Consider the following 17,809-nt stretch of genomic DNA (forward strand, 5'->3'; position numbering starts at 1 on the left):
CCAATAGTATAACGACATGAGTATATTTGGACCCAAAGTATAATAAGGGGTGAATTTAAACCTTTTCTCATAGTACAGGGTATATTTGGACCTTTTCAGTTGTATCTTTTAGTACGACACTTCTTTTTACTTCTCTATTTTCCCCTTTTTGGAATCATGGTACAACACTTATAATATCAAAATAAAAAATAAAAATTACTAAAAATTATGAATCAGTTCGCACAATGAGATGTGAACCTTCATCGACAATAAAATAAGCTCTGTTTTATAGCCTGGTATCATATAAGATATTAGTTTAAAATAATTTTATAGATAAAACTATTTTTCGGGTCATCAATCACTTGTTCAGTACAATTTTTGACAAAAAACAGAATAATTTATTTATTAATTAAAACTCATAACAAGGCCAAGTTACAAATCATAACGAAACAAGAACACTAATTCTAAACTGGATATACAAATAGTAAATAACAGAAAATGCTAATGCCAAATTCTGGGGCTGAAGATAGGTCAGTAGCATCAGCAGAAGTGGGATGGCATCAGATATCTGACCTGAGTGCATTAGTTATAGTATTATCTCTTCCTGGACACTCACATTAAGAGTTTTGTTTGGTAGGACAATGCTGTTCACTACCACAACCTCGTCTTCAACCGATACAGATTCACCTGATTCGAAAAACAGATTGACTAAGACATTGTACCTCAGAGATATAATATATATCACAATTTACGTTGAGAGAGTACCAAGAATTGTGACACCTAGCTTGGCATTGTAGTCTCCTGCAGCCTGAAATCAAGTTTTCATTCAGTTTAGACTTCAACAAGAAAAATACAACTAGAGAAACCACTGAAATACTGAAAGAACAATATTTCTCTCCATATTATGAAAGAGATACAAGAGGAATATAATAAAGGAAACAGAATTCAAGAACACGCTCTTCATACTAATATAATGCTCCTACCAAATATATTACCAGTAGAAACTATATTTTCAAACTTTGACGCACAAGCACTTTAATTTGTCTTATCAAGTTTGCGACTCTAGAATTCTGATACAATGGAATAGTATGATAGCTTATCCTTTGATCTAATCATCCAAAACGGAAAAGCAGAAACTAACGAAATGATAATACTTTGATGACTACGACAAATAGACAACTCAAGAGTGAATAGATACCCTAGTGCATATTTGGGGGTGTAAAGTGTTAGAAGTAGTTCATGTATAGTTGTCCCACACTCGTATGGAAAGCTTTAGGTATATGTAAACATTGTGTATAAATAGGGGTATTGTAAAATACTTGCACATTAATAATATAATTTTTTCCGTGCTTTCTCACATGGTACCAGAACAATTAGTGAGAAATCTCCGTTGTGCAGTAACCAGCGAGTCCGAGACAATAATCGTGCCTTTTTTCAATGAATTTCAGACTGCTTTTTGCGTCACCTCTTCTCCGGTGAATTTTTTTACGAAAAGTAACACCACCAATAGGTGCTGAATTCTCAAGCGACCAAACCCCAGAAAACCATACCGACAGATTCCTAGCCACGCACCTGAAAACCCTCTGACGTCGGTGGCATGTCAGACCCACGTGTCGGTGCGGGACACGTGTTCTGACCATTTTTTGAAAAAGTCTCTTCAGGACAGTTGTCTCGTCTAGTAATTCCGATCCTACCCCTATTGTTTTCTTTTCATTTCATCATTTTGAGATTTTTCCGGTGACCACTGATTTTCTGGCAGTTACAGTAAATTTTCTGGTAACTACATTGTTTCCTTTATCTGTTTCAGCGAGTTTACAGTTGATTCTTTCTGTTATTTGGTGATAATTAGACCTTTCTTCAGTCCAACGATGTCTTTGGGATTTGATATTTTTGGGTCTAAAAATACGGGTTCTGGAAGTTCCAATGTTATGATTACCTCGGAACCTTTAATAGAAAGTTCAAACTACTTAGGCTTCGTCTGTCGAGTTGTGATGTAAAGGTCAAGGTATTCAAGATTATTTAACCGAAAAGGCTAGCGAAGGAGATGAAAAGGCCAAAGCACTTTGGGAGAATATCGATGCTCAGTTTTGTAGCATCCTATGGCTATCTATTGATTCCACGTTGATCCCCTTATTTCGTCCATTCCAGACATGTTATTTAGTTTGGGAAAAAGGCTCGCACTTTATACACTAATGACATATCTCGCTTCTATGATGTGATATCACGGATGACAACTTTAAAGAAACAAGAATTAGATATGTCTACTTACTTGGGGCAAGTACATGCACTCATGGAGGAATATGAGAAGTAGATGCCAGTTTCTACTAGTACGTAAAAGCAACAAGAGCAATGACATAAGAAGTTTCTAGTTCTTACCCTCACTGGACTTCCTAAAGAACTTGATTCAGTACACGACCAGATTTTGGCTACTGTCCCCACAGTTGATGAATTATTCTCTTGATTACTTTGCCTTGCTGCAGTGTGCAGTCATGCAGTGATATCATCACAGATAACTGACTCCTTTGTTCTCGCATCCCAGATAGTGGAAAATAAAGCACCTTAGACTATGGAGAATAGGCGATGAGGAGGTCGTTTTGGAAGAACTCGACCAAATTATTCTTATTGTAACAAGCTTGGGCACATTCGTGAGGTGTGTTATGTTAGTTATAAGTTTCAATGATGAAAAAACAATATATTACATTTGATGTAGCAGCACAAGGAATAAAGGAAATAAAGAAGCAGCAATGGTCAGGAATAGATCAAGGAACATAATCAATGATCAGCGATAAAAAAGGGGAAGAAGCAGTGAAGATCCAGCAAGAATAAGTCAATCAAAAATTGACGCAAGTTAACAAGGAAGAAGTAGCGAAAATCTGGCAAGAGAAATCAATCAGAGATTGACGGAAGCTATTATTGGAAGGCCCCAAATCAAAGGGAATCGAGATCACTGAAAATCAATGGAAGCGAAAATCATGGGATCCAGCGAATATGCCTAGTGGATGAAAAGCTCGTCAAAGCCATTAATCAAGGAAGATCAACAGAAACTTGACCTTATTCTTGGAAAGAATTAATCTATGATTCCTTTCAAGGATCAACTCCCTTGGGTTTGCAATCTCTCGAGATTCTTGAAGGCCTCATGGAAAGTATATATACAGATGCTTCTGACGTGACAACATATACTTTGATCGAACCATCTACCCTCTTTTTGTTCTACTCCAGACGAGCATTGTAGTTTTTTTAGATCTGTTGTGTAACTAGTGAGAGAAGAAAAAGAGATAAACACTGGTGAGACATTGTATCAAGAAAAGAAAAGAGACATAGAGACTAAGCTATTGGTGTAAAGCTACGCCATTCATTCTGTACTCAAGAAACATCGATCACTAAAAGAGAACACCCTTGCAACCCAAGGGGATTGGACTAGGATTCACATTGAATCTGAACCAGTATAAAAATTTTGGTGTCTTTATTTCCTGCATTTCATTTCTGCATTTATTATTATCCTGTTCTTATTTCAAGTCGACTAATTGGTAAACTAGTTAGCTACTTATAAAAGTTTTTAAAAATAAACAATTCACCCCCTCCCCTTCTTGTACTTTCATGTTACTCTTTGCACGGTCGACCACATAGAAATGCTCATGTTGCTCAGACTGAGACTCCAAGTAGCCAGGGGTTTTCTTTATCTGAAGGGGAGTATAATGGTTCCTTCAGTATCGAGCAACAAAGTAGACACCTCCACAAGTAGCCTCAATCACTACTGTTGGTAACTCTTTTTCCTGTGTTTCCAAGACCACTATTCTTGGACCATGGGTCATAGACTCAGGCACATCTGATCATATTTTTGATAATAGGTCACTTTTGTCACATATTATTTATTCACAATATCTTCCCAATATTACTCTAGCCAATAGAGTCCACACAAAAGCAAAAGGAGTTGGACAAGCTAATTCCCTATCCTCTGTCACTTTATATTCTTTTCTTTATGTCCCTGGTTGTCCTTTTAATCTCACACATGTTAGTCGTTTGACTCGTGCCTTTCATTGTGGTATACATTTTATTGATGATTCTTTTATTATGCAGGACCACAGTACAAAACAGACAATTGGCACAGGGCGTGAATCACAAAACTTTACTACTTTAACTCAATCAATCCCTCTACGGAATGTCCAGCTACAGATTCTCCAGACCTAATTCACAGACGTTTAGGACATCCGAGTTTATCCAAGTTTTAGAATATGGTTCCTAGTTTGTCTAGTTTGTCCACATTAGATTATGAGTCGTGTCAACTTGGAAAACATATTCGAACTACATTTTCACGCAGTGCAGGGAGCCGTGCAGAGCCTGTTTTTTCTTTAGTTCATTATGATATATGGGTCCTACTTGAGTTAGTTTAATGTTAGGATTTTGTTATTTTGTTAGTTTCATTGATGATTACTCAAGATGTACTTGGATTTTCCTAATGAAAGATCGTTCTGAGTTGTTCTCTATATTCTAGAGTTTTTGTGCTGAAATTAAAACTCAGTTTGGTGTTTCTATTTGCACTTTTTGTAGTGATAGTGCCTTAGAATATTTATCCTCTTAGTTTCAGCAGTTTATGACTTCTCAAGAAATTATCCATCAGATATCTTGTCCTTATACTCGTCAACAAAATGGGGTAGCAGAGAGAAAGAATAGGCATCTCATTGAAACTGCTCGCACACTTCTCATTCAATCCCATGTTCCACTGCGTTTTTGGGGCGATGCAATTCTTATAGCGTGTTGCTTAATTAATCGAATGCCTTCATCTTCCATTCAGAATCATATTCCACATTCAGTATTGTTCCCTTAGTCACCTGTATGCTCTCTTCATCCTCGTGTTTTTGGGAGTACATATTTTGTTCAATACTTAGCTCCTAGAAAAGATAAATTAGTTCCTCGTGCTCTCAAGTGTGTCTTCTTTGTCTATTCTCGGGTTCAAAAAGGGGTATTATTGCTACTTACCTGATCTTCATAGGTATCTTATGTCAGCCGATGTCATGTTCTTTTAGTCTCAACCTTACCTTACTTCATCTAATAATCTTGATATATGTGAGGTCCTACTCGTACCCACTTGTGAGGAATCTAGTGTTCCTCCTCTTACATCCCCATCGACATCCACAGTAGCACCACAATCGCTCCTACTTATATAGACGTCTGAGGAGGCTAAGCAAGACTTAAAGGCTCTAGCGAACAACCATCTGGTAAGAGGTTTTTTCGGAAAGCAAAAACCCAAAGGTTAGCCTTGCATGAACTAGGGAAAAATAGAACTCAACTTCACACTGGTTAGCAAAACCCTAGAGCTTCCCTGCTTCGGTATAACCTTCTACTTTAACAAGTCAAAAGTTTAGACTTCGGTAAAGTTTAAGCGTCAAGTGCTCTTCTTGTCGCTTATCTGGTCTCAACCTCTACTGGTCTTAAGTTGCTTACCCATTTCCCGATCTCTCTTCTGCAATTGACCTGAGACTGGGAGTTGAACTCGAGGCGAAAGGAATGAAGCAAGGGTATGAATGGAAAGAGAAGAGGGATATTCAGATTCATCTTTTACTGTTCAAGAGTGCACTACAATTGAAATAGAAACTTTTAAATCAAAGCGACTGTTAGGTTGTATGAGTCCACCAAACAGTAGAGTGCCTAGTCCTCTACAAGATTCTGCTGAGAATGCTAATAAACTGTAAGTAAAGGAGACAAGAGATTTTTTACGTGGAAAAATCCCACATAAGGGGACCAAAAACCACAACCTACACCTGTAGGCTTTCAACTTCACTAACTTGTAAAAACCTATTACAAGCCACTTTGTAATGACTCCATTACAAAGAATTCAACTCAACTAACTTGTGGTACTCTTACCACAAACCACTTTGTAACTCCCTAGTTACAAAGACTTTCACTAACTTGTGACGCTCTCACCACAAGCCACTTTGTCATTCTACAGTTGCAAAGGCTTTTGCTTATGACTAAACCTAGTCACAACATAAACTCAAGGAGTTTACGGATTTTACAAGAAGATTCATAATCAACGCTTCTAGCTAAGCAATTTAAAAGATACGATAAGTACAATAACAAAGTTACAACTCAACTAAGGACAACAGAATACTGACTTTAGGAACTGGTCCATAGTAGCGTTCAACTTTGTTCTTCAAGCTCGTGAGAATTGATTTCTCTGTTTTTGCAAAAGGCTTGAATGAGAAACTGAAAATTCAAGTAATGTTTCAATATACACTCGTTGTTGGTACATCTTGATCATATCACTTGAAATGATGTGAACACTTTAGTTGGTCAAGGAATGAGTGGATATTGGAAATAGTGCAGTGCAGTGTAGGCAAAAACAATGCAGGCAGTCACGTCACTTCCAGCTGTGTCCAATTGACTTTGTACTGTTGCGAGGAAACTACAAGGTATCAGGTCTTTGTTTTGTTTCCTATCTCCTGAAGCTATAGCAGTTCACCTTTAGTTGGAATTCGTTAAACTTGCAGTATAGTCCAAGTAGGTCAGGTTCCATATCTGGTTCTTAACAGTAAGTTTGTTAGATCATCAAAACATAATGCAAGGACATTTAAAACCTATCAATTTCCCCCTTTCTGATGATGACAAACTTAGCATCGATAAAGTGGATGTAGAGCAGTGAGAACCAGATTAAGTAACAGGAGAACACAAGTTTCACAATTAGTTCCCCCTAACTTTATGCCTTCCTTATTTCTCATTTTTATCTACTACACTTTTATTATTCCCCCTTTTGGCATCAGTAAAAAGGCACTAACAGGTACACAGTATAAAGAAGTCTAGCCAAGCTAACTCATGCCACATATGTGCACACAACATGATAGAGCAGAGAAACATAGAATTTAAGCAATGAGATAATAAAAAGAGGATAGATTTGATATTAACAAAAAAAATTATCTTCGCTTAAAAAGCGAAGGCAACATTGGACTGTTAAGACGGGAGCATCACTGTTTCATCCCAAACACATCAAAAAAAAGAAAACAAAACATCTGCCAAAAAACTTAACAAAAACATTTCCAGAAACCACTGAAGGGGTACTTCGGGAGCACTAGGAGTAAAGGGCTTGGAAGCTGAAGCAAGTGTTTGGAGAACAAGGTCTATTCGGGCATTGACCGACTTTTGCTCATTGAGCAGTTCTACTTTCAGGTTCTCTACATGCGCCCTGAGATCAACATTCTCTTTTGTCAAACGAGCTACTTCATCATTTGACGCCGGAACCCCTTGGGCTTGCTGACCTTCCAGGATAGCATTCCTGGCCTTCAACCGACGAATCTCCTCAGCTGCACTGTTCTGAGCATTAATAAGTTGTGAGACGGTTGATGTACTTCATACTCCCCCATTATTTTCAATGCACTCGCATTCTTCCAATGTTGTCTGTGAGAAAGTCTGCTTCTTAGTCCCCACCTTCCCTGTCCCAATGGCACCTCGAAGAATTTAAACAGTTGCGTAAGTAAGAACCTGTAGGAAAGGCCATGATTGCCATCTTTGAAGGTGGCGACCTTTTGCATGTGTTCAATCATAATAGCAGACAGACTCACAGGAGTAAAGCTATCTAGTTGCTCCATCAAGAACAGGTCAGACTTAGAAGTCACTGACCTCCTTTCAGCTCGAGGAAATAGAACTTTGTTTACAAATTCGAACAGTAGCTGATAGACAGGGAGTAACGCTTTCTTATGGATCTGGTCCCCCTTCTGGTTTGCATTGTCTTTTACCACGACATTTCTGAAGTTAAACTGACACACATCCTTTACACTGGACACACCAGCTGTAGGAACTTTAAGAATCTCTCTAAGCAACTTTACATCGAACACGATGTCCACTCCATTCACCAAAGCACAGATGTGGTCTGTCTCACGGGAAAAAGGCTAGCAAAGAAGCTTTGTACCTCATCCTCATATGCCTTAGGTGCATCTATTTGGAATAGATGCACCCATCATTGAAACTCGACCATTTCAAGAATTTGTCGCATAACAGCCATCTCAGAGATTACTGGGTCAAATACGACCCAGCAGGACCTTTTGGTGCCTCAGGCATTCTGAGCCAAGGCTGACTTCACTTCTTATCCTCTTCACAGAACCAGGTTCCTGAATAAGATCAGACTTTCGTTTGCCAGATTTCCCACCACTAGATTTCTTCTTTCCCTTGGATTTGACTAACACATCCTCGTCAGATATCGACAACTCACTCACAACATCTTTCAACTTGGAGCTAGAGGTTGAAGCCTTCTCTACTGAAGCAGGCTGCTTCCTTTTTTGAGACCGTCTAACCAGTGAACCAGGTTCATCTGGTGTTTCCTCTTCCACCTCTACCACAGGGATCACCTTATCATTTATGGGCACACCATCTTTCACCAGCTTTCTCTTTTGCTTCTTACTACCCTTTATGCTCTTTTGAAGGGTAGAGTCGTAGGCCACTTTAGCTTGCAACCTGGTAGTGGGTCTCTTGGTGGAAGACTCAAGGGTGGACGCCACCCTTCGCTTTACTATGAATGCATTAAGAGCGAGGTTGTCTAAATCCTCCTCATCACCGAACCTCATCTCAGGTGCCTGTATTTCCAAGGGCACAACATCAAATGCAGGAGCAAAACTGTCCTGGGAATGAGAACCCTAACCTGGGTCCTTCGGAGAGGGGTCAGGTTCCTCATGTAAGGGCCCAGTAGTATCTGCTAGTGCAGCTCCTTCAACAGTTACAATGGCCCCTTCGTCCCCCATACCTTGTACCTCATTTTTCTGGGAGATGATCTCATGCAGTACACCATCAGCAGACACCACAAAGATGGTTACAACATTTCTTCCGCAATCGGTACTACTGCCACCACGGAATCGGTATCAACAATAACTGAACCCTCTGTGACCTCAGGGTTTTGACCTTGTTGTTGATTAGTGGGACCTCAGAATGTGGAGAGAGCGGATCAACAATTTAGGGGTTTCTGAAATAGAGAAAGAAGGGAAATCTGGCTGAGGTGTGATTTTAGCGGGAAGGGTAGGAGTGGTTAAAAAGGACTCAGTAGGAGTGAAGGACTCCATAGGTCTTTCAGTAACAGGTATGACAGAGGTAGTGAGGTCGAAGTTTGTATCAGCCATTGGAAAGATGAAGCGAAGGTGCTTTGGGAAGTTCGAATAGAAGACTTATGGATTGCGGAGAACAAAAAGAGGAGTTTTATTAAGAATGGATAATTATGAAGAGAGAGAGAGATAGGCACCGGTTCTGAAACGGCGATTGGGCATGGAGAAGTGCAACGTTTCAGAGGGAGATGAAATGATTTGAAGTGAAGAGACGTGACAGCAGGATCTGAAAAGTTGGATGACATGGCAGTAGAATTTTGTACCTTTTTAAGACGTGTATTAAAGAATGCACAGAACTACTAACCTTTGGTACAAGAACCAAGTTCTTGACCCGTTATTTGAAAATATTAATCCTTGTTTATCATCCATGCACTGCATCTAGCTTCTATACTCATCATGCGTATTTACCTGCAACGGTATTGAAGTGAGTTAGACAGGTCCAGAAAACACTTTTAGCCAATTTTTCTTGAAGATGTTTTTTTTCATAGCCAAATAATGAGGAATCAGGTTCTCAATTGGGCTTTAAAAGCCCCAACTTCACTCTGTTTCTTTCAAAATGTTCCCTACTTAATGCCTTGGTAAAGATGTCTGCAATTTGATCTTCTATGCTACAGAACTTCATGCATATCAATCCTTTCTCCAGTTAATGCCTTTGTTCGCCTTATTCTGTCCATGGTTGTTGTTCATTATTGTACTCTTTATCACTGGGACATTAAGAATGCCTTTCTCCACAGTGATCTTGAGGATGAAATATATATGGAGCAACCACCTGGTTTTGTTGCTCAGGGGGAATCTAGTGGTTTTGTATGTCGATTACGCATGTCACTCTATGATTTGAAACAATCTCCCTCGAGCTTGGTTTGGTAAGTACAACACAGTTATTCAGGAGTTTGGCATGACTCGTAGTGAAGCTGATCACTTAGTGTTTTGTTTGCATTCTGCTCCTAATTTGCATATTTATCTAGTGATTTATGTTGATTATATTGTTCTTACTGGCAGTGATCAGGATGGAATTACTAGTCTAAAACATCTCTTTCAGCACTTTTAGACTAGGGATCTCGACAGATTGAAGTACTTTCTAAGTATTGATGCCGCTCAGTCTAGTTAAGATATTATTATTTCACAAAGAAAGTATGCTTTAGACATTCTTGAGGAGACATAAATGATCGGCGGTAGACCCCTTGACACTCCTAAGGATCCAGATGCTAAGCTTCTGCCAGGACAAGGGGAGCCTCTTAGTAACCCTGGAAGATATAGGTTGCTAGTTGGCAAATTGAATTATCTCACAATAACTAGACCTGACATTTTATTTCCCCTGAGTGTTGTAAGTCAGTTTATGGACTCTCCCCGCGATAGTCACTAGGATGCAGTTGTTCGCATTCTTCGGTATATAAAATCAGTTGCAGGCAAAAGACTACTGTTCGAGAATCGAGGCTATGAGCATATTTTTGGATACATAGATGCTAATAGGGTAGGATCAACTTCTGATAGACATTCCACATCTGGATATTGTATTTTAGTACGAGATAATTTGGTCTCATAGAAAAGCAAGAAACATAATATAGTCGCTCGATCTAGCGCAGAAGCAGAGTATCGAGTCATGGCTCCTGCAACATGTGAGCTAGTTTGGGTCAAACAATTGCTCAAAGAATTAAAATTTTGAAAAATCAGTTAGATGGAACTTGTGTGTGATAATCAAACTGCCCTTCATATTGCATCAAATCCAATGTTTCATGAGAGGACCAAACACATTGAGATTGACTGTCACTTCATCAGAGAGAAGATTCTCTCAGGAGTTATTGTTTACAAAGTTTGTGAAGTCAAATGATTAACTTGCAGATATTTTCACCAAGTCTCTTACTGATCCCCGTATTAGTTATGAGTAATAAGCTCGGTACATATATATGCACCAGTTTGAGAGGGAGTGTTGAAAGTAATTCATGTATAGTCGTCCCACATTGGTATAGAAAGCTTTAGGTATATGTAAACATTGTATATAAATAGGGCTATTGTAAAACACTTAACAAATCAATAATATAAATTTTTCCGTTCTTTCTCACATAAAGAAAGCACCTCCTCTTTTTCATCAGGTCTTTTTATCTCATTGAACAAAAATGAAGAGCATGCCCTTAACTTACCTGGACGCGGGACCATCTGCCAATGGAAGACTTCCAACCAACAATTGCATGAATAACAACAGCATTTTCCTTTAAGTCATATTGTATCCATGTTAAATTCCAGCCAATGTTATTGAAGCATATTATGAGATGTGATATAATGATGTAGTTACCTTGATTTCACCATCATCAAGGATAATACAATTGATGAGCCTGGCACCAGCTCCAATACGAGCATTTGCAGAAATGGACACATTTGGACCGATCTGTTCAAATTAGTAACAGACAAGTTCTGGAGGTGATACAGAGGTCATAGTAAAGCAAAATCAAGACAACTTGGAACAAAAGTATCACGCGGGAATTATTTGTGGGAGAAAAACAATGGGAAAGGATAAAATATGACATGATGGGAAGGATAGATGAATGAATGCATGGAACATTAAATACGGCTCTCGTTTGAGTCATAGACGCAGAGGTGGATCTAGGATTTGAAGGTGGCGGGTGCCACCATAATTTTTTTTTAATGTACACTTTGTAATAATTAATATAGAGCTTGTTCGGTTCATTTTTTTTGGTTTATTCGGGTAATTTAATAGGCATATTTTATTTGGAAATATGAAAATTACATCTCTATCTCCTACCCTACTTGTGAGATTTCACTAGATATTTTGTTGTTATATGAAAATTACATCTCAGACATCAAGAAGCAAATGTAGTTAGCATTTTAAAAAAAGAATCACACCATTACTACTAACAATTCAAGTACAATTAATATTTTCACTTGGGAAATACATCTTTTTGTGTGCTAAAAATAAATTTGCACAAGTAAAATAGCATCTTCAAAAGGGAATTTCACTAATCAGAATAAGAAAAATAAAAAATATATATCTCCAATAGATGCAGAATTAGATAAACTACAAGATCCCAAAAATTAAAATGATAAATCGCATATTTTTCTAGGCAATCCTTGCAACATAGTCATCATAATTTAATAGTAAAGAGATTTAAATTGTATTTAACAATTATAGAATAGCACAATTTTTTATGTTATAATCAAAAATATATAAATTAAATTTGATCTCAATCCAATATTCCTATCAAGACCCATGTTTTTGATTTTGAAAGGAAAAATTTAAATGATTTGAGATTAAGAGAAATGCTTATTTTATGAAATTTTAAATTTTGGAGACTCTTTTTTGAGTGTTCTTGCTAAAGATCACATATAAAATAATAGAATACAGGGAAAAACTATAAAAAATAATGAGCAAAAAATAGGAAATTAGGAGGTAGCCAAAAAGAAAAATAACTGGGACAAAGGAAGTAAAAAGCACAACGAAAAGGGAAAGTGAGATAAGGTCCAAGATAAATTTGAACTTGAATTTTACACGCGAGAAATTAAAGCTTTCAAAAAGGTCTACTAGCCATGACACCTTTGTTTAGTCTGTAACTGGGGGTGGCAGCATCAAATATTTAACCTAATTTAAGAAAATTTCTACATAAATATATAATAATTTTACCAACATAGCGGGTGCCATACCACCCCCACCTTAAAGGGTGGATCCGCCACTGCATAGACGGTTAACAGAAATTCATATTTGATCTGGTTTAGTTCACATAGAAGTTACAGTTTTGGCAATCTAGTGAATGCACAATATATGATAGGATCCTCGTCTACTATAATTCTGTTTGGGTTAAATTCTGCGCTCTACAATGAATCAGATTCATCAGAAAACAGATGACCTTGGGCAATAATGAGTGTAAATATTTGTGTGATATATAGGGTGTTATTTGTTGCAAACTTATTGCATTGTCACTTACCATGGAAACTATGGGTGTCTAACGGGCAGGGTCAGCCCGTTTCCGGACCGGCCCAGACCGGTTAAAACCGGAATCGGCCCGGACCGGTACAAGGGGGTCGGGTGGGGCTGGGTTAAAGGGGTTGGAGGGTTTGGTCCGTTCCCATTTTGTTAACTGGTTAACCGGATCGGTCAAACCCGGTCAACGTAAATTACTGTTGAACCGGTTAACCGGCCTGGACCGGCCCAGTTTAAAAGCTATATTTCATTTTTATTTTATTTATTTTTTAAGGTTTTAGAGTCTAAGGCAATGCAAAACCTTTGAATTTACTCTTTTTTCATTAATTTACTTGTTGTTAAATGTAAACCTTTCAATTTGTAAGTTTGAATTTTGAAATAAATGTAGAACTTGCAATTTATAAGTGCAATTTTTTTCCATCTACATTGTATTCTTTATATTTTTACTTTATATTAATATAAATTACAATAGTTATACAAAATACAAAAAAAACAAAAAAAAAACAAAAAAAAAACACTAACCCAGCCCGGCCCCTTGTACCCGTAATCCTTACGGTTCATTTTTAACTCGGATGAACCCGAACCTGTTAAACTCGGTAAGCCCCAACCCGTAACCGGCCCGGACCACAACCCGTACGGTTACTAATTTTCCCTATCCAACCCGGCCCGGCCCACCCGTTAGACACCCATAATGGAAACATATAGCGGTAGATATACACATCATCCGAGGTAAATATTTCTTAACATCAATGAAATTGTAGTGGGGAACCAAATAATCCACCAGAATATTTGTGGCATATTACAATGATTATAATATTTGAGACATGAATTTATCTGAGTATATCTACCTTTGCAGTGGGGTGAACTTTAGCTGATGGATGAATATAAACATCGCCACTGATGGATGCACACTTTGAGCCATCTCCACTTGCCAAAAGGTGTGGTGAGGTGGATCTGTATTGAGCAAGGTACAGAGCCGAGCATTTCAAAGACATTCTGCACAAAAAAATGAACGTCATGATCATTACCTCAAATCTTGAAATTTGAGATGTAAGCTGGGATCAACTGCACATTATGTAATTTGATTACCCAGGTGTTTTTATTTGTTCCCAGAAATCCATGGTTTCATAGGTATACAACTGCTTCTTCCCTGCAAGAGGGGTTAAAATATCTTGATCCAGCCGAACAAAGTCTGTTGGGAGACTCCTGTCAGAGAAAACCTTGTATGAGTATCAGATCTAAAACTTGCCGGAGACTCCAAGACTGCATATTGACTATGCTTTATTGATCTTATATTTTATTGGAACATTTATTCCCCTTTTGGTACTAGTATCCTTCAAGGAACCAAATGGACAATTTGAAGACCACAACAAAAAAAGTTAGAAAGAAAAACAAGTCGATTTGTAATATTTAGAAGTTAAAACTCCTAAGAGTATTCTATAAAATCACAATGGTGAGTAAGAAGTTGAAGCAGTATTCTATAAAATCACAATGGTGAGCTAGTAAGAAGGCGAAGCAGTGTCTTTGAATTCATAAATTATATTGAGCTAGATCTGGACATTTGAATTCCCACTGTGTTTAATGGCATTTAGAGAGTTTGATCTGTTCTTAAATTCTATTATCATATTTGAATTCATTGTGCAGCATAAAATGAACATAACCTTTTTCCACTTTGTTTGAGATCACTCAAAAAACATCTGACTCGTGGAAAGTGGGAATAAATGATGGTAATGTCCATCATTCTGACAAAAGTAATTATGTCAAATAACAAACTTGAACTATTATCCTTCTTCAGCATCTCAAATCACTGTAGACTAATAGAAAACTTGCTCGCTATATATTCAATCAACTACTTAAATTTAGCGTCAGCCTCTTCTAAAATAAAGGCACCTTTTACATTTGAACCTAGCCGGAAATATCAGCTAATGAATAAAGGTCTCCCCCAAATTCACTATCCCAAGCAAATTTCCATAAGTGGTAATAGTCGAAGAAGTGCTCATAACTTGATACCATAACGAAAAATGCAATCATGCCATAGAGCTTAGCAGAACGAAAAATGGAATCCTGCACTTAATTTTCCCTATATTTGGGTAGACACCCTGTAGAGGTACTATGGTGAAACCTTTGAATGGTATTGGCTAATGAAAGCATGGTCTCTACTCTCTAGATAGCAGCAAAAACTTCTACTGAATGTACGAGGAGGAAACTTATACCTATTTGGTGGTTGAAGAGCTTCGAAGCTGGATAAACGCCTTAAGTTAGCTGCAAAAAAAGGAAAAAGCTTTCATAAAATCACCCCATAAGCTACTATCACTTGAAATGAATTCTAAGAAATTTGGAGGGCAAGATCAAGTTAACAATTCTTCTAGTCAATCATGACAGTTCAGTTTTGGAATGTTTACCATACCAGTATTCTATAAAGGTTGAAATGAACACTAAATGAGATGAACGGATTAATCCTTTTGACCTAATAACATAGAGAGGAGAAAAAGAACATGTAGCCATGCTTAATAGACTAACCTCTGTCTTTCCTTTGAGTGGATACTCGTTGTATAGCATTGAAGATATCCGGGGTAAATATATAGACACCACAATTGATGAGGTCACTTACCTGCCATAGTAGACAAGAAACCATCATATATAAACCTATAACATTTGGTATTTAAAATTTGATTGTGGACGTACAAAAGTTTCAGGTTTCTCTGTGTAATGCAACAGTTCATTAGTAACAGGATCAGCAACTAGTTCACCAAATTGATAAGCTGATTCAGCGGACACCTGCGCCATGGATAAGTCCAATAAGAATTCCAACTGGAAGAGGAATCATGAGTTGAAGATGGCAATAAGCTATGAAATAGAAAGCAGCCACAACAGATAGCTTGACAGTAATTCTACCTACCTTGCTGACAAGAATCGTACCCATCCCACCATATCTTCTATGAGCCTCTGCAAATTTGAAGCAAAAAAAGATGGTAATATTTTGAGAATCAAACTCAAAGTCAGTACGGTGGTCTGTCTTAGTTCAACATTGATTAAGATGGAAAGTAAGGAAAATGGAAATCTTAACAAGTGAAAGTATCAAGCTACGTATGAGGTAAGAAAAGTTCAGAGAGCAAAAGAAAATCAAAGTACCAAGCATCTCAGGCAGTGGAAAACTGCAGCAGACATCACAGTTCAGCAAAAAAATATGCGACTGCCATGTGAAACAATATAACTGTGTTAAGAATAATTATCAAATGTGATGAGGCAGTAGTCTTAATTATTAATTGCAGTTATTTTCCACTTACTACCTCTACTATCAGTCTCTCAAATCAATTTAAGCAATATCACGCCAACTATCAGGCACAAAAATGTAAAAAAGAGTAGTGTAAGATTAGAACCGGGCTGTCTTCCATTAGTAGATCCCTGAAGTTGTAGAGTCCCCCAGCTGAACCATGTGGCTTGTCCTCCTTCAAATATCTAGTTTTAACAAGTTCAATAGAGACTGTAATAAGCTTCAAATCCAAAATTTAATTGAATATTCAATGCAAGAAACATCAGGAAAATTATATAACCTGACAGGAACTTTAAGTTCATTCGAGATTGAGGAAACATATAATGCAAATTCACGCTCCTCATAGAAGCCAACGAGGTAGATCTGCGCTAGGTTCGGAATCTGAAATGCCATGGTAAAAAACTTGTTATCAGTTCAACAACAACTAGGCCTCAGTCCCAAACAAGTAGGGATCGGTTATACGAATCTTAACTGATCATGTTACACCATATAAACTTGTATACCACATCTATCAATGGACTCAAGAACCTTGAGTGTGTCTATTTGTAACAACAAAAACTTTCTAGTTTATTGCCATTTTAGGCATTACTTCAAACTTCTAAACAAAGCATACCCTTTTGCAAGCAGAAATTGGATGATGAACCATAGGGTGTCCTGCTAATGGAAAGAGTGGCTTTGGGATATTCAATGACAATGGCCGGAATCGTGTACCTGTTAATTCAAGATTATGGTTGACATCATACAGAATATATCAACTGAAAAATGAGAGAAAATGTAAGAAAAGAACAATGCTTTCTCCATTCAGACTTTTCAAATTCTACAAAGAAACAAATGATTGAAGGGTTCTCATTGATTTTCTACACCAAAACCATTAGAATTCAGATTGGAATGTTCAGCTTCAATAAAGATCATACCTTTTGTGGGTCCTCCCACCATGATCACGGCAACAACTTTCTCCTCAAAACTTCCCATTTTTTTTCTTTTACCAAAAACAAAACTCAGATCCCTAAAAGTGTGAGCAGCTTCAGTTGTTGAACTCTAAAATGAACCTAATATTCCAAGACCAAGAAAGACACGTACAAATTCGTAATTCAGGTGGTGGTTATTTCCATTCCTCAAATTATTTGAAGACAGAGAAGTGAAAGTGACACTGCCGACAATGTAGAAAACTTCAGTGCAAAGAGCGCAGAGTGAAAATGTGTTTTGAGTTTGGTGGGACAAAGAGATTGATATGAATCAAAAATGGATCAGAATTATAAAACAGTGGGCGCGCAGAGTGTACTAATGAGCTTCATATAAAAAAATATACTCCTATGTTTACAATTTCTTTTTATTTTATTATTATATGCCTACAATTAGAGTGATGAATTGTATACACGAAAAATATTTACTGACACCCGGTATTGGCTGGCGGCTGCTAACATATTTTATGAAGACTGGTAAATGATGAGAGATCAAACGACAAATTTCAGAAAATTTTTACAAAAATATTTTTTATCAAAAAGGAGAAAAACTTACCTCACTTATAGTCGGAAGTTATTTTTC

The 17,809-nt window shown here is 37.5% G+C and overlaps 1 protein-coding gene across 6 annotated transcripts; it reads right to left on the bottom strand.

Moving 5' to 3' along the window:
* Window positions 1-354: 354 nt before the first annotated feature.
* LOC104227004 (uncharacterized) lies at window positions 355-17,524 on the bottom strand. Of its 6 annotated transcripts, none has more exons than XM_009779132.2 (16): window positions 17,345-17,522; window positions 17,179-17,270; window positions 16,878-16,975; window positions 16,545-16,645; window positions 16,371-16,449; window positions 16,123-16,183; window positions 15,890-15,936; window positions 15,676-15,768; window positions 15,511-15,601; window positions 15,204-15,252; window positions 14,080-14,196; window positions 13,839-13,986; window positions 11,350-11,442; window positions 11,198-11,266; window positions 745-787; window positions 355-666 (listed from the first exon to the last, which is right to left on the bottom strand). In XM_009779132.2, the coding sequence occupies exons 2-16, from the start codon at window positions 17,234-17,236 to the stop codon at window positions 566-568; spliced, it is 1,248 nt and encodes a 415-aa protein (XP_009777434.1). In that variant the 5' UTR covers window positions 17,237-17,270; window positions 17,345-17,522; the 3' UTR covers window positions 355-565. The 6 variants fall into 6 exon arrangements, 3 of the variants coding, with proteins under 3 accessions (XP_009777434.1, XP_009777433.1, XP_009777435.1); XR_710980.2 differs by adding an exon at window positions 9,364-9,467 and having other exon boundaries at window positions 578-666; window positions 17,179-17,524; XR_011402825.1 differs by adding an exon at window positions 6,093-6,154 and having other exon boundaries at window positions 587-666; window positions 17,179-17,524.
* Window positions 17,525-17,809: the final 285 nt, after the last annotated feature.

The sequence above is a fragment of the Nicotiana sylvestris genome, chromosome 10 (genome assembly GCF_000393655.2).
Source record: "Nicotiana sylvestris chromosome 10, ASM39365v2, whole genome shotgun sequence".
Classification (NCBI taxonomy): domain Eukaryota; kingdom Viridiplantae; phylum Streptophyta; class Magnoliopsida; order Solanales; family Solanaceae; genus Nicotiana; species Nicotiana sylvestris.

Coding starts and splice junctions, on each gene's coding strand:
- LOC104227004 (XM_009779131.2), bottom strand. CDS start 17,236: ATGGGAAGTTTTGAGGAGAAAGTTGTTGCCGTGATCATGGTGGGAGGA. Junction 16,976..17,178: donor GGTGGGAGGACCCACAAAAG/GTATGATCTTTA, acceptor TTGAATTAACAG/GTACACGATTCCGGCCATTG. Junction 16,450..16,544: donor GAACTTAAAGTTCCTGTCAG/GTTATATAATTT, acceptor TGTTAAAACTAG/ATATTTGAAGGAGGACAAGC.